The sequence below is a fragment of the Trachemys scripta genome, chromosome 9 (genome assembly GCF_013100865.1).
Source record: "Trachemys scripta elegans isolate TJP31775 chromosome 9, CAS_Tse_1.0, whole genome shotgun sequence".
NCBI classification, from domain to species: domain Eukaryota; kingdom Metazoa; phylum Chordata; order Testudines; family Emydidae; genus Trachemys; species Trachemys scripta.
This window is the reverse complement of record NC_048306.1, coordinates 20,714,355-20,729,964: the sequence shown is the minus strand read 5'-3', so window position 1 is coordinate 20,729,964 and position 15,610 is coordinate 20,714,355. Positions and strand designations below refer to the sequence as shown.

The 15,610-nt window shown below is 47.2% G+C and overlaps 1 protein-coding gene across 1 annotated transcript in view; it reads left to right on the top strand.

Moving 5' to 3' along the window:
- Positions 1-15,610, top strand: part of SLC16A2 (solute carrier family 16 member 2) — a 98,919-nt gene that overhangs the window by 69,203 nt on the left and 14,106 nt on the right. Inside the window, exon 2 of the mRNA XM_034781320.1 lies at positions 9,880-10,024. Within this exon, the coding sequence (XP_034637211.1) occupies positions 9,880-10,024 (145 nt within the window). The remainder of the gene's footprint in view (positions 1-9,879; positions 10,025-15,610) is intronic.

Below are 15,610 nucleotides of genomic sequence, written 5' to 3'. Positions count from 1 at the left end.
ATATATTTGTGGTTGCAGTGCTGATCACTGGGTCAGTGGTCATGTGAACATGGCTAGTATAACACCGTCTGAGTTTGTGTAGCTTGCACGTTTTTTCCCCTGACCATATTGTCCAAATTGTTTCTTTATTGCACATGCAATCTGTGCCATAGGTAGGGCATTCAGGTTTCAGGTGTAAAATACCAGCAATCCTTCATTTCCTCCCTTTTCCTACTGGCCCTTCAGATTTGAGTGTATCCATCTGTTCCAGCAAGGCCGCAAGCTACCATACAGTGTCAGCAAGGATTCTGGTAGTTCTCCAGCAGAGTGTCTGTCTGTCTGTCTGTCTCTCTCTCTCTCTCTCTCCTCCCTCCTTCCTCTCCCTGCCCCCCCTCCCCCCCCCTCCCCCCCCCCCCCCCCCCCCCCCCCCCAGCTATGAGGAGAGAAACAAATGTGGTCAGTCATACTGAGTTAAAAATGGATCCACACCAAAACTTCAGATCTGAGCACTTCTGAACTTGGAAGAAGTTTGAATGCAGACCCAAACTTTGCACATCAGGTCCAAATAGAAAACACACAAGAATGGCAATACTTGGTCAGACCAATGGTCCAATCTATCCCAGTATCCTGTCTTTCAACAATGGCCAGTGCCAGATGCTTCAGAGGGAATGAGCAGAACAGGTAGTTATCAAATGATGGGTCCCCTGTCATCCAGTCCCAGCTTCTGGCAGTTGGAGGTTGAGGGACACTCAGAGCATAGGGTTGCATCCCTGACCATCTTGACTAATAGCCATTGATGGATCTCTTCTCCATGAACATATCTGATTCTTTTCAAACCCAGTTATGCTTTTGGCCTTCACAACATCCCCTGGCAAGGCGTTCCACAGGTTGACTGTCCATTGTGTGAAGAAGTACTTCCTTATATTTGTAAAAAGCAACAGAGGGTCCTGTGGCACCTTTAAGACTAACAGAAGTATTGGGAGCATAAGCTTTCGTGGGTAAGAACCTCACTTCTTCAGATGAAATGTTGCTTTTTACAGATTCAGACTAACACGGCTACCCCTCTGATACTTCCTTATATTTGTTTTAAACCTGCTGACTATTAATTTCAGTGCGTGACCCCCAGGCTCCTGTGTTATGTGAAGGGCTAAATAATACTTCCTTATTCACTTTCTCGACACGATTCAGGATTTTATAGATCTCTTATCGCATCCCCCCATAGTTGTCTCTTTTCTGAGATGACCATTCCCAGTCTTTTTAATTTCTCCTCGTACGGAAGCTGTTCCATACCCTTAATCATTTTTGTTGCCCTTGGTAATTTTTCCAGTTTAATATATCACTGTTGAGGTGGGGCAATCAGAACTGCATGCAGTATTCAAGGTGTGGGCATAACAGGGAGTTACATAGTGGGATTATGATACTCTCTGTCTTATACATGCTGGGCCTTGTTACCACGGGTGCAAAGAGATCCATCTAAGCTTTCAGGGTCCTTTCGGACCCAGGCTTTGTATGTCAGGTCCATCTCTGCATTGAGAATGCCCTGGAAGGAAAAGCCCATTCTAGTCAAGACACGGTGCTGCTGTTTCAAACTGCAGCTTTTGATTAGGGCTATGTTTGGAGCCCACTTAAATGGTTTTAGTGATTTCTAGTCTAGTACCAGATTGACAGCCCTAGAGATGGAAGCCACGTAACATGTACTGCATAGGCAAGCGGGGGGCCTCTAGGACTGAGAGTTCACTCTTCATTGCCCATTTGATCCTTCACCTCCCTACTGAGACTGCCAACCCATACGGCCAGTTAGTGACAAAGGGTGGGGTTGGGTTGGGTTTGACGATGTCTGCTAGAAACTGGACTGATTTCCTCTAATTCAGTGGTTCACAACCCACAGGCTACTTGCGGCCCAATCCGCACCCAGCTGCAGCACACGTGACATCCTCAGGGCAATGCAGGTAGTATGTATGTTGTGTGGATGCAGCCCACATAACACACAGAGAGCTGCATATGCAGCCCACAATGGTAAATAGGTTGAGAATCACTGCTCTATTTCATTTCATAGAGAACACCGAGCAGCCAGCAGAGTGCCACTATTTTGGGTTATGACTTTCTGGGGCTTGCTACAGGTGAAAAGGTCCATCCAGATCTCATTACCAGTGCCTTGAACTGCCAGCTTTCTTTTATACATTAAAGCACAGATAACTTCATATATTGAAACCTGTGTCGACAGTAGTTTCTTTTCCCAATATTTGTTGCTGTCACTAGTTTGACTACATCAGGAGCAGCAATGATGAGCGCACCAGTGTAGGCATAATTCCAAGTGATTGTTGGCCTTTCAGCTCTGTGTCCTCCTCTTACTCTGCAGAGAGCAGGTCTACATGACACAGCACCTAAAACATTAACAGCTGCCAGCATCTTCTTAACGCAACCCTGTCTACCCAGGGTGGTTCTGCACTGATGGAGGTAAAAGTGGGAAATTTTAGGACAAGCTTTCAAGTGTGGACAAAGCTTGGGACAGGATCTGAAGTCACCTACCAATTCTTGAGCAGTCAAACTCCCATACTGTGGTCAGCGAAGGAGGTCTCTTCCCTTTGTTTTTCTCTGGAGATTATTTTATAATGAATAAAAAGACTAGATTTAGTGCACCCCTTGGCATAGTATTAATGATGTCTTTCTGAAAGCTTTGAAAACAGTGAGCTCAATACCAGAGGGAATTTGGATCCTTGTCTGTAAATGACTACAATATTTTTCCTTTGTTTCCTGTCCTGGAAAAATCATTTAAGACTAATTTTCTATTGTGCAACTTGCTAGCCTTGCCCTGTGCCTGTTGCAGCTCCATTCCTAGAAGCAAGAGCTGTTATATTATTGAAAGCCTGATTCAATTAAGTCAGAAAATGGGGGATGTGCACCTTTTTAAAAGTGTTTTTTCCTTTTGGAATAGATGGTTAGAAAGAAATGGAGAAGAAACAGCATGCCCTCCGTATCATGTGATTTAGAAATCCCCTGCAGATTTAACCTGCGGAGCAAGGTTTGCCTTTTGCTGTAGCAAATTTCGCTTGACGTTCAGCTCCCTGTCTGCTGGAGAAGAATGGGTTTCGTGATTCCTGTTAGCAAACACTTCAAGCACAAAAATGCAGAGCCTGTTCATAACCACCCCCTTGATCATCAGTCCCAGGAATGGATGGACCCTGGAGACTGAGCTCACCTCTCACTTTGCGAGGTGTTGACTTCAGGTCAGGATTGAGTCATGTTGGTGGGTGGGGGGGGGGGGAGCTTGCACGCGAACTGCTTGTCCTGTACCTTGCCTGCTGCCATGCACCCCATTCAATTGCTCACTGCAGTTTGTCTACGTTCCCCCTGGCTCTGTGGTGATGCTCTGTTTGCACCCTGTACTGGGTCCATTTCCCACTCCATTCCTATTAGCTTCGATGTGGGAAGGAGCTTTTTGGAAGCTTTCGATGTCCTGTTGGCTGCTGCATTGCCGTTCTGTGGTTTGAAATGCAGAGGGCCGCTGGTGGGACTGTTTCCACTGCAGTGTTCTGTAATGCTGCCCATTCTCCAGATTGTTGGAGGATATCCCCGCGTGTTCCTTCTCCAGCTCCATATTCGGGAGAGATCTCATCTAGGCACGCTGTGATTTACCCACCAAACATCCTGAGCATCAATCTAAGAACATCCCACTTGCTATGGAGAAAGTTTGGGGCTGCCTGTGAGGGCAAATCACAGCACAATCAGCTATCCACAGTCTTGCTGCTGTTCTCTTCCCCCTGCAGGTGATTTTTGCCAGTCATTAACCTGCAGACTTGGACAAAGCAGCAGGCATCTTTAGCGAGGTAACTTTTAAAAGAATTCAGCCTTTGGTACTCTTTTTAGTGAAAGTCGCCCCCCACGTGGCTGCTGATTTATTATCCTCATGTGGAGACTATTGAGGAGGTTGAGTAAGAGCATACAGACGCAATTTGCTTTGCATGTAATTTGATACCAGATGCATCAAACTCATAGCCAGCAATTAGAACGTGACAATATGTCGGTTGCTGACTCTACCAGCTGCAGTATTGCCAAGCCCACATGTTAAAAATGTGAGTCGGTCCACAAAAGATCATTTCATTGGCTTAATTTTTTGAGAGAGAATTTTTGTATTGGTTGCAAAGGCATCCTTTTGACTGGGTAAGGGGCAGATTTTGACCAAAAATTGTCATCAGGAAAACACATGCTAGGCCTCGTTCTCATGCGGTGTTGGGGATCAGACTAGAAACTGTCAGGATCCTTTGTTTAATGAACTTGCATCCACGTGCACTGAACACTCCGTTTCAGCTCTTTTGTATTTATTCCATTGCATTTGAAAGGCCAAGAGACACAAATGAAAACTTCTTAATATATTGAAATTACCTTTGTATTCCCATAAAGCGTGTCCTGTGTCACACAAGGGGCATTGCAGGGACACGACAGCTTACAAGGTTCTGCCTGTCAGTAGAGCACTGTTCTCTCCACTGCCTTGGTGAGCACACTTTGGTAATATCAGTCTTGTTTTCAGATCTCACAGCGTGTCTGTTGGACTTGGAAGATTCTGAATGCCCAGCAGTCAGGCCTTTCTTCTCTCCAAAGGCTGACTCCAAAATAAACCCATTTACCATTTATCCCAGTAAATGTTTGAGCCTGAAAGACCTTGAGACTGATCCAGTCTTAACCTAATTCCTGTCCAGATTTTGCACAATACTTAAATAAATTCCAATCTAGCTTTAAATTGGGTTTTGTCCAATTTTTATACAACATACTTCATGCTCCACTGGAACATGGTATGTTGTTGATAAGATTCCATTAGTGTCCTGAGGATTCTGTTTATTTTATATATCTATTACCCGATGGATTTTGGGAGTGGGGTAGGAACTAAAGGCCTAATCCAAAACCCACTGAAGTCAAAAGCAATACTCCTATTGACTTCAGGGGGGTTTGGATCAAGTTCTAAATTCACTAAGATTCTTGAGAGCTTCCAAGTGAAATCCTGGCCCGTACAGCAGACTAATAGATCCCAGTCTAGTTCCCAGTGAAGTGCAGGATGAATTTCCTGTTAATAGTGCTGCACTGGTCCCACAGAGATCAGCATTTTTAGGCTGCGGTGACCCAGAGAACCAGAACAGCTAAGACTCCACGAGAAGCTTAATTCCATTGTGGAGAGTTAAGATGGCTTTCCAATGGTCAGTTCTGCTTTAGCTCGTGCAGTAATGACAATGGACAGATACAAACACAGCACAAGAGCTGGTCTAGTGACATACTAACAGTTATGTTACTAAACAATGTGCTGGACATTTTTTTTTTAAACTCTTTTTTTCCCATCATCTTTGACCTTTCACCATGACTATCCTCTGACCTCTTGCTGAAATTAACAAGGCAAAACCGCCTTGGTTGTTGGACCCAATAGCCATCTTCAATTCAGTTGTTGCCTATTGAAATGGAGGGCTCAGCTCTACTTCTACGCTCCTGTGCATACCAATCCTGTGACCGTAAAATATAAGTTAACTGTTAATCCACTTGTCCCTATCCTCATTTGGTGTTAAACACAAACCAGTATTAAATAGGCCTCAAGATTGGGAGTCAGCAACTTCTCCTGTTCTACTCCCAGGGGTGTCATTGTGATCTTGGACAAGGCACTTAACCAGTCTCTCCCTCACATTCCATGCCTGTGGAATTGAGATAGCAACAATGCTTCCCTGCTTCACAGAGACGTTGTAAGCATTACCTAGTTAATATTTGTAAAGCACTTTGAAAACAAAAAGCACCCTGGACGTGTTAATTATTATTATTACCTAGTTTATCTCCCTGTTATGGCAGAACACTATTTTTTTTTCCCCACTGCGTGTGGTAAGCAGTTTCTCTCAGGTGGAGTAATAGAGTAGGGGAATTTTTTGTTACAAATCTAGTATAAATTTTAGTTAAGTAATGCCCCCTTCACAAGTTACAATTTTTAGAACCTCAAAGCTGAGGCTGCTGATTCTCCTGGTTGAGTTTGTTTGGAACTACCCATGTGAGTCTGAATTTTGGGCAGGATTTTTATACCAGTTACGCATGTATAAATCTGGAGTAACTGAGATCAGAATCTGGCCTATTTAAATGTAATACCTGGTTTTCTGCTTGCATTTCCATGTTTCTCAGATTCATTTCCCATCATAACCACAATACTCAGCAAACTTCAAACATGATGGAACTATCAAATGTTTTATTGGTTTGGCTTAGAGGGAATATTTCCGGAAATATATTCTCCAATTTAATGAGCCTTTTTCATTCTGGCTCTTCCCCTCTGGCCCCCCACCCTTTTTGTTTGGATGGCTCTTTGGAATGATGCCGTCTAATCCTATTAGAAGTACATTCGTTACACTGTGCACCTTGTTTATAGCCAAGAGTATTGGCTATAGAGGGAAGTCTCTCCTTCGCTCTCTCTCTCTCTTTTTAATTTTGTTTTGTTCCAGTGCCAGATGGGAGTATTTTCAGGCTGAAGTGAGGCTTGGGGAACTCCTGCTGTGCCTCAGTTATTCTTCCCTTAAAGGATTTTTCCTCCATCTCAATTTATTGTCAGAACACTTTTTTGAATAAAGTGGTTTTTGAAAACCTATAATTTAATTTGAAAAGGCCAGCTGTTCTCAGGCCTGAGAATGCCTCTTTGTGTCGAGCTTTTTAGGAAAGAGGAAGGGATTGTTGGGGAGGGGTGGGGGGCGCTATCTTTAACTTTCTTTTTGTAAGGGACCTGGTTATTTTCAGAAGCTCTCACAGTTATAGAAGGACCAGTTGTATTGTACTTCTTTGGGTTCAGTTGTATGCCGGGGTGAAAAGATTTGCAGAGCCCTCACTGCAGGTGCAAGCAAATCCTTACATGCTGAATACTTGCTGAAGTTTGGCTTGGAGTGTAACTGGGACCACTTGTGTAGGGCAAGTTTCTTGTTCAGTGGTCAGTGTTACAGTCTTAAAAGTTGCACTGTGGAGTCTGGTGCCCAGAAGTACATGACTCTGGAAGCTGCCATAAAGAAGCTTATTTCCACCAGTGCAAACCATGGTGATTTATAAGAGATCTTTCAGTAGTTTTAAGACCTATATTGTTGCATGCTATCATGCTAATGGATTCAGATATGGGTATATAGAAGGTACTCCAAACTGTGCACTTACTGAATTCCTGTGGTGCTCAGGAAAGATCATTCTACGGCTGTTGATCAAATACTACAGTTCAGCATTGTGGAAATTATTTATTTTCTCTTAAAAACACTTAAAAAATTCCATTTAAAAGTATTAACAATACCAAGTTAAGCACGCAGAAGTCAGAAAATGCCAGTGTTGTCCGCACAACCTTAAGTTTGCACCTTTGTGCAGCTACTAGATCTCCTTAGCTGGTGTAAACTAGTGTTAAGTGCATTGAAGGAAATTGAGCTACATCAATTTACACCAGCTGAAGAGCTGGCCTGTTGTCTTTAATTACATAATTGTACATTGTATTGTCTCTTTTTTTTTTTTTTCCCCCCCCAGGACCCTGTCTCATTCATTATACAGGTTGGCTAATGAATGAGGTGGGGGTTGGTGTAGAGACTACTGGAAAGGAGACCACCTGGTCAGCAATTAAAAGTACAATTTGTTAGGTCTGTTTTGAACAGCTGTTTAGCTCATTGCACACCATCTGACCTGAATGTTGAGGTGCCGCAGAAAGAATAACATGTGAATAAAGACTCTCATAGTTCATATTCATAAGATGTCCTAAATTAAAATTATTTTGCTCTTTTTGAGTGCTTTATTTCGCAGCCTTGTTGTTGTTTTATGGACTAAGACAGGGGTCGGCAACGTTCGGCACGCGGCTCGCCAGGGTAAGCACCTTGGCGGGCCGGGCCAGTTTTATTTACCTGCTGACGCGGCAGGTTCGGCCGATCGCGGCCCCCACTGGCCGCGGTTTGCCGTCCCGGGCCAATGGGGGCGGCGGGAAGCAGCGCGAGCGAACGATGTGCTGTCTGTGGTTTCTCGCCGCCCCCATTGGCCCGGGACAGCGAACCGCAGCCAGTGGGGGCCGTGATCGGCCGAACCTGCCGTGTCAGCAGGTAAATAAAACTGGCCCGGCCCACCAGGATGCTTACCCTGGCGAGCCGTGTGCCGAACGTTGCCAACCCCTGGACTAAGACATGTAATACCAACCTGACTGTGACTAATTTTGTATCCCATTATACTACTTTTGATAGGTAATTCTATAAATAAGAGCAGCCGTCTGCGTTTACACTACCTAGAATAAAATGCCAACTGCTTTCAATCCTTATGCATAAGCTAATCATCAGCTGAGGTCCAGAAGAAACTCCCCTCCCCCGACCAAGGATTGTAAATATTATACAGTTTTGTGCATTATCCAGTGGCTGTTGATTTGTGCCAGAGTGGCAGTTTCTATATTCTCTTCCTTCTTTCCTCAGAACTCTGTGCTCCAGACAGGAGACCTTTTCATGCAAGGGTTAATGTATTCTGCAGTGTATTTCTTGTGTGGTTCTCCTCACCATTTATGGATGGAGGATTTTTTTTTAATATGTTACCTTTCTATATCTTCTCTTTTAAGGAAAGAATGGGTTTAAAGAGACCTTTAAAGACATCAAGCCCGACAGGCCCAAAATCTTTTTCAGCAGCAAAACCTTTTTTAAAAAAAATAGTAGTTTCCTCCAGATTTGTGTAAGGAAAGATGGAAAAGAATGTGAGGCAGTGTTAAATCCATCATGGTCTGGTCCAAAGTGTATTGAAATCACTGGAAAAACGCCCATTGACTCCAGATCATACCCCTGACAAAAGTCTTTCCTATGAAATCAGGGGCGTTGGATTTGTTTTGTGATAATGGTCTTGTTCACGCATCTAATGTGGCTTTGTGCAGGTACTGTATATTGCCTTGTTTAAAACAAGGTGCATTCCTTGGAACAAAACACTGGCAAGAGATTTGTCAGTGAGCACAGCCCCAGACCGTGTGTGTTCTGTTTTATTATTCTTGGACCAAGCCAACATCTCTTGGTGGGGCTCAGATCTTGTTCTCTTAAGTTTTGCCATTTTTCTGTTTTTTGTTTCTGGGTGATGTGTAATTTGAGTGTCATTTAATTATTTACGAGCTTATGTTGTTTAGAAAATTGATGTTTGCTGCAATTAATATCTCTCAGTTGTTTTATGTAGGGTACGTATTGTTGCTGGAGTAGGAAAGAACATTGCAATGAAAAGCCACCCGCAATGACGTCAGAAAACCCTTATGTCCTGCAGGGAAGTTTAGAAATCTCTGGCCCTTTAGGAAAATGAGTATTGATGGATAGTAATTGTAGCTAAAATATAGGTCTAAAAGCCTTCAGGAAGGTTCCTAGGAGTTGAGGGTGCTTAGTACCTCAGGATATCAAGCCCATAAGTGTCAGAGACTAGGAAGATCTCATGTTCTTTCCTGGGTCTACATGTTTTTCTTACCAGTCCAGAATATCTTACGGACAGAAATCATAGTAGTGGAGGCCTCAGTATGGTGACTATAGGACAAGCTAGATAAATGGAACAGAATCTGGGTTGCCTTACTAGAATACATAAACCCAGCAGAGGTGGATATAGCATAAACCTAGGCACACTTCCCTCACACAAACACCTACTTGTTCTGTCCACACAATAGGTACAATGAGATCCGTGACAGTGCAAAGTTCTGTACATGCCAGGCTAGCATGCCTCAGCTATGGCCAGAAGAGACCGTGTCTCTTGAGAGAGTAGTGCAAGGATTGGCTGGCTGTGCAATGGAGATGGGCCACTCTACTGAGACTACCAATAAAATCCTTCCCCCCCCACCCCTCCACCACCACTGTCATCTGCTTTGGTCTCTCTTTCATTGGCATATTGTTTCCATAGCAGTTGCTGATCTTCACCTCCCTTTGTTTCTCTCCCTAGCGCTGGTTGGAGCCCTGGCCATGGGGATGATTTTCTTCTGCTCGCCTATCGTGAGTATCTTCACTGACCGGATTGGCTGCAGGACGACAGCAGCCTCGGGGGCAGCCATCGCTTTTATTGGACTCCTTTCCAGCTCTTTTACAAAGTAAGGCTGAAACTTGCTTGAGGTGGCATGTAACTTTCTGGCAAGCTTTTGTTTTTGACAAATCCGGTGCTAGTTTATTGCTGCCTTTTGGCAAGGTCAGGTGTAGTGGAAGAGGGCGCTCTCCCTGTGCTTGCCACAGCCTGTCTACACACAATGAGTTGCTGTTCAAATTTCATCCCCCTTCCTGAAGTTTTTCTTTATCTTTGTCTTAAGGAGACACACCTTATCCTGAATTTCTTTAGAACTTGGCCGTGCCCAGGGTTTCTCCCTGCAGGTCTGCTCCTACATCTCTCCTCTATCAGAGTTCTCAGTCTTTTATGCTCCTGAATTGGAATTTGAGACCTTCCGGTCTGATTTGCAGAGGGTCGGCAGAACAGCTTTGCACCTCCATACACGGTGATAGAACCTGAGGTACTGTCACAATCAGTTTAAAGGGGACCCGGTCAGATTCAAAATCATATTTTAAAAAAATTGACCTTAGATACTAGAAGTGAATTAACGTTTAAAATCAAACCTGACCCAAGTATGGCTGAAGTGAATAGCTTCCAGTGGAGCATAATAAACTGGAGATGTATAGAGACTGAAGCCTGTCTTTTTATCACCTGTCACAATGGACTCTCAAACGTAATTTGCATGGGTTTTTTGGCTATCTGCAGTAGAAGGAAAATCAGGAATGTAAATGTGTTTTGAAGCAGAACATATTAGTCCGTTGGAATGTCTTTGTGTCTGCAACATGCTGCTTTAAAAAATACAGTAGTGTTATTAATTTTTTCGGCGCTTTTTAACTTCTGTGGGTTTCTGTCAGGACACAATTTCATTAACATTATAAAAATGTTTAGCAGGCTTTGATGGTACATTATACTGCTTCAGCATCACAGATTTTCAGTTTGTTTGTGTGTGAGAGAGAAATTGATTATATATGAAAACAAACCCATTTGAAAATTGTTTAGTTTTAATTAAAACACTCCCCGTAACTGTTTAAAACCATACTTCTGTGAAAGGAGGTGACTTGTCTGCAGCATTCCATTTCACCACTCCCCAAGTGGGAACCCTTGACAGGAGGAGGCAATGAAGATAGCTGAGGCTCAGAGCAGCTGCATTTATGCCCAACTCTTCAGTCTCCTTTCTGCTTTGGCCTGGGAAAGGGCCCCAGTGGTCTCCCCAAGGAGACCCTTGAAACAGACATTTTAAAAAGAGGAGAGAGCTCTCCATGGGAAATTATGCCCCACAGTCTAAGTACATCAAGGTGCTGTTCAGCTAGACATTGAATGTATAAGTGGAGGCGTGCATTGCTGGCTTCCTAAACGGCACCAGACGATGGAGTCGAGGCACCACATGTTGTCAAAAGTTCAGTGGCTGGTTGGTCCCAGATCAGTGCATTGAGGAATTTTGGCCTGTATTTTACCCATTTGTTGATATTCCCCAAATCCTCCCCATAACTTGGTTTTCTACTAGCATGCTCCTGTATGTGCATGTACCCTCTACTGTGTGGAATCGGAACTGCTTCTTAGTGTGTCATAGAGCCTGTTCTAATAGAGGCCTTGTTAGGGTGACCAGATGTCCTGATTTTATCGGGACAGTCCCGATTTTAGGGGACTTGTCCCGCGTCCCGACCTTACATCGGTCGGGACGCACTTTGTCCTGATATTGGGGGACCGTGGCAACCTGGTACTGCCAGCATCGCTCACCTCTTCTTCCGGGCCCTGGGGCAGCGCAGCTGTGTTTCTGCCGGCCGGCAGGCGCCTGCAAAGTGCTGCAGCCCCACTCCCCAGGCACGCACAGAGGCAGGGGCGAGGCTTGTAGGCGCCGGCAGCGCCTCCCCGCCCCTGCCAACCCGACCCGCGTGCGAGCTACGTGGACAGGAGCCAGAGGGATGCTCCCTCCTCCCCCCGCCGCCAGCCCTGTGAACATGGCTGCAGCACGGCCGCGCTTCTCCCTCCTGCCCCTCGCCCTGCTCCTGCCTGCGCAGTGGCCCCTCTGCTTGGCCACCAAGCACCTGGACTGGCACTTCGCCGAGCGCAAGCGCTGCACCGACCCGGAGTGCAGCAGTAAGTGGGTGCAGGACGCTGGGGTCCCCGGACAGGACCTGCCTGCTGGATGCTGAGGCTAGCACTGCGGGGGGTGGGGGGGGCTGTGCCAGGCAGGCTCTGGGAGGGAGGGGGGGCGGGGGGTCCGATGCCGCTCTGGGTAGCCCGTGCGGGGCGGGGTGATGATGCTGCAGCAGCAGCCCACAGAGGGCGAGGGACGGGAGACCCATGGGGAGGCCATAGTGGAGGCAGTGCTCTCATGGTCGGCCCTTGGGCAGGGCCATGGGGCCGCACCTGTGGGCACCGCGCACGTGGGCCGTGATACGGCCGTGAACCAGACCCTTCTTCAGCCCTTTAAAGGGCCAGTAGCCCGGCGTCCCATCGGGCGGGTTCTCCCATGCGTGCTGGCCCAGCCCCAGTGCGGGGTGTGAGGGGAGGCGTGTGTTTGGCCATCGGCTCCCCACCCCCATCTGCAGCGTTGGTACGTTCTGAGCGGAGCGGGAGGGGACGAGTGGCAGTTGGCTGAGAATGGGCGGAGGGAGGGGGCCGGGGGACGTGGCCTGAGCACACTCTCTGGCGGTGGGGGTGGGGTCCAGGCACGTGCAGGGGAGGGGCCGCCCAGGGCCCCACCACAAAGTGCGGTCAGTGTGTGCGAGGCAGCAGTTGGGGCGGCTTGGTCCTTTTTTTTTTTTTTTTTGGCTGCGCTCCCCCCGCCCCCGGTGTCCCGATATTTCACTTCTGTCATCTGGTCACCCAAGCCTTGTCTACGCTGGCAAGTTTCTGTGCAGTAAAGCAGCTTTGAGCGCTGTAACTCCCGAGGTGTACACACTGCCAAGCCACTTAGTGCGCAGAAATTGCACAGTTGCAGAGCTGTGTTTAAATAAATAAAAAACCCACCTCGACAACTTTTTGCTCCGGGGCTACAGCACCACGGTGCCAGTGTAGAGACCCTGGTCGATTACAGCACTGCAGTTGGCCTCCGGGAGGTGTCCCACAATGCCTGTTCTCACCTCTCTGGTCATCGGTTTGAACTCTACAGCCCTGCCCTCAGGTGACCAATCATGAGCCCCATTCCTTAAATTCCTTGGGAATTTTGAAAGTCCCCTTCCTGTTTGCTCGGTGACTCATGCAGAGGTCTCAGCGCATTTTTCCAAGTGACCATGTCTGCTCCACGCACCAGGCAATCCCCCGCTTGGAAAAATGCCGAGCTGTTGGACCTCATCAGCATTTGGGGAGAGGAGGCTGTCCAGTTCCAGCTGCGCTCTCGCCATAGGAATTATGATACCTACGGACAGATTTCACGATGCATGACAGAAAGGGGCCATGACCGGGACACACTGCAATGCAGGGTCAAAGTGAAGGAGCTGTGAAACACTTACCACAAGGCACAGGACGCAAACTACCTCTCCAGTGCTGCGCCCACAAGCTGCCGGTTCTACAAAGAGTTGGACACGATACTTGGTGGTGACCCCACCTCCACTGCAAAGGCCATTGTGGATACTTCAGTGGCTTGCATGTCAGTCGAGAGTGGACCGAGTCAGGAGGAGGAAATCTTGGACGAGGATGTGGAGGGGGACCCAGAGGCAGAGGACGACTCGGAGATCAGAGATGCAAGCAGCCAGGATCTCTCCTCTACTCCGGAGGAGGCTAGCCAGTCACAGCGGTCAAGCTTGGCGAAGCACAAATGGGAGAGGAGGCTCTTGGTAAGTGGCTTTGATTTGGGGAAACGCTGAAGCGAGTTGTTGGGAGCAGGAGGGTTGCAGAAAGCAGGCTTGTGTCTGTATGATGCGCGTACCACCACATGCCTCGTCTGAGCGGCGGAACAGGCTGTTGATTGACTCCCTCACTTTGTGGAAATCTGCCTCAGAGATCTCCACGAAACTTTCATAGAGATACTGGGCAATCGCTGCCGCACGTTCTTTGGCAGAGCTGCTTTGTTTCTTCCCCATTAAGGGTATCTTTCCCATGCTACCCTGCCGGCACTGGAGGTGGGGATCATTACTGCACACAGGCGAGCCGCATAAGGGCCAGGGCAGAAGCTGCAGTCTTAGAGAAGACCCTCCCTTGATTCCCTGCTCACCCTCAGCAGCGGAATATCTTCCATGTTGAACGCAGCCTATGGAAAATGTAGGGACAGTAATGATTATAAGGCCTACAGTGCTGGCTCTCCCCAAGAGCCATGTGCCCAGTGTACAGTACGGTCCTGGAACACTGATTTCCCCTGCCCCCGTGGTTACTCACCATTTTGGGGGTCTTGTGGCTCATGTGTGCTTGCCTGGGGTCAGCCAGTAGTGACAGGTATGTGAATACTAGCTGTGTTTTTAAATCACTGAATCTGTGGTCTGTGTGTTGCAAACAATACTGCTTCTGTAAAGTGTAGCATTTTGGCTTCACAGATACGGCCTGGGGAGCCCAGCCTCCCTCTTTATCGCTGGCTGAACGGCTGCGCAGAATTAGAAAGAAGCCACAAAAAAATAAAGAAAGGAGTTTCTGCGTGAAGTCACAATGCACTCCGTGGCTGAAAAACAAGAACTGAAGGAGTGGTGATACAGCGAGAAAAGGGACCTAAAGGAGACTGCGGTGTGCCAGAACAAAGCCATGGAGCGGCTCTTAAATGTTATGGAGCACTAAGTGGACACGCTCCAGGCGCTACTAGCATTGCAAACCGAACAGCTCCGCGCCTGCCCTCCCCTGCAGCCGCTGTCACAAACTCTTTCCCATGCACCCCCCAGATACCGCCAACACACTTCTATCAACCTCCTGACTCCAGTCTGTACTCTCTGCATTCCACTCCTGCCCTGTCACAGTCCAGTCCTGCCGACTCCCAGTACCCACTGCACTCAACACCCATCGCTCTGCAGTTTAGCCCTGCTGAAGAATAGTACCCGCTGCACTGTACTCCAAAGGACACCTTTCCAGACCAGCCTGCGTTAATGTCTTTGAAATGCCCACAGTGATCCACAAGCACCTGGAGAACCATAGAGAAATACCCCTTCCAATTAAAGTACTCGGTAGGTAGGTGGTCTGGTGCCAGAATTGGAATGTGTGCCATCTGTCACCCCTCTGCAGTTAGGGAAGCCCATTTATGCAAAGCTATCTACAAAGTCCCGCACGTTGCCCAGAGTCACGGTCTTTTGGACCAGGATGAGATTAATGGCCCTGCACATTTCCATCAACACGAATCCAAGGGTCGACTTTCCCACTCCAAACTGGTTAGCAACTGATCAGTAGCAGTCTGGAGTAGCCAGCTTCCACAGTGCAATCACCACACACTTCAACAACAACAGGACAGTTCTCATTCTCGTGTCCTTACGCTGCAGGGCTGGGGCGAGCTCATCAAACAGTCCCATGTATGTGGCTTTCCTCATCCGAAAGCTCTGCAGCCGCTGCTTGTAATCGCAGATGTGCATGACGATGTGATCCCACCACTCAGTGCTTGTTTCCCGAGCCCAAAAGTGGCGTTCCACTGTGGTCAGCACCCCCGTGAATGCCACAAGCAATCTCGTGTCATAGCTACTACGCATAGCGAGATCAATGTTGAACTCCTCTTGCCTTTGTA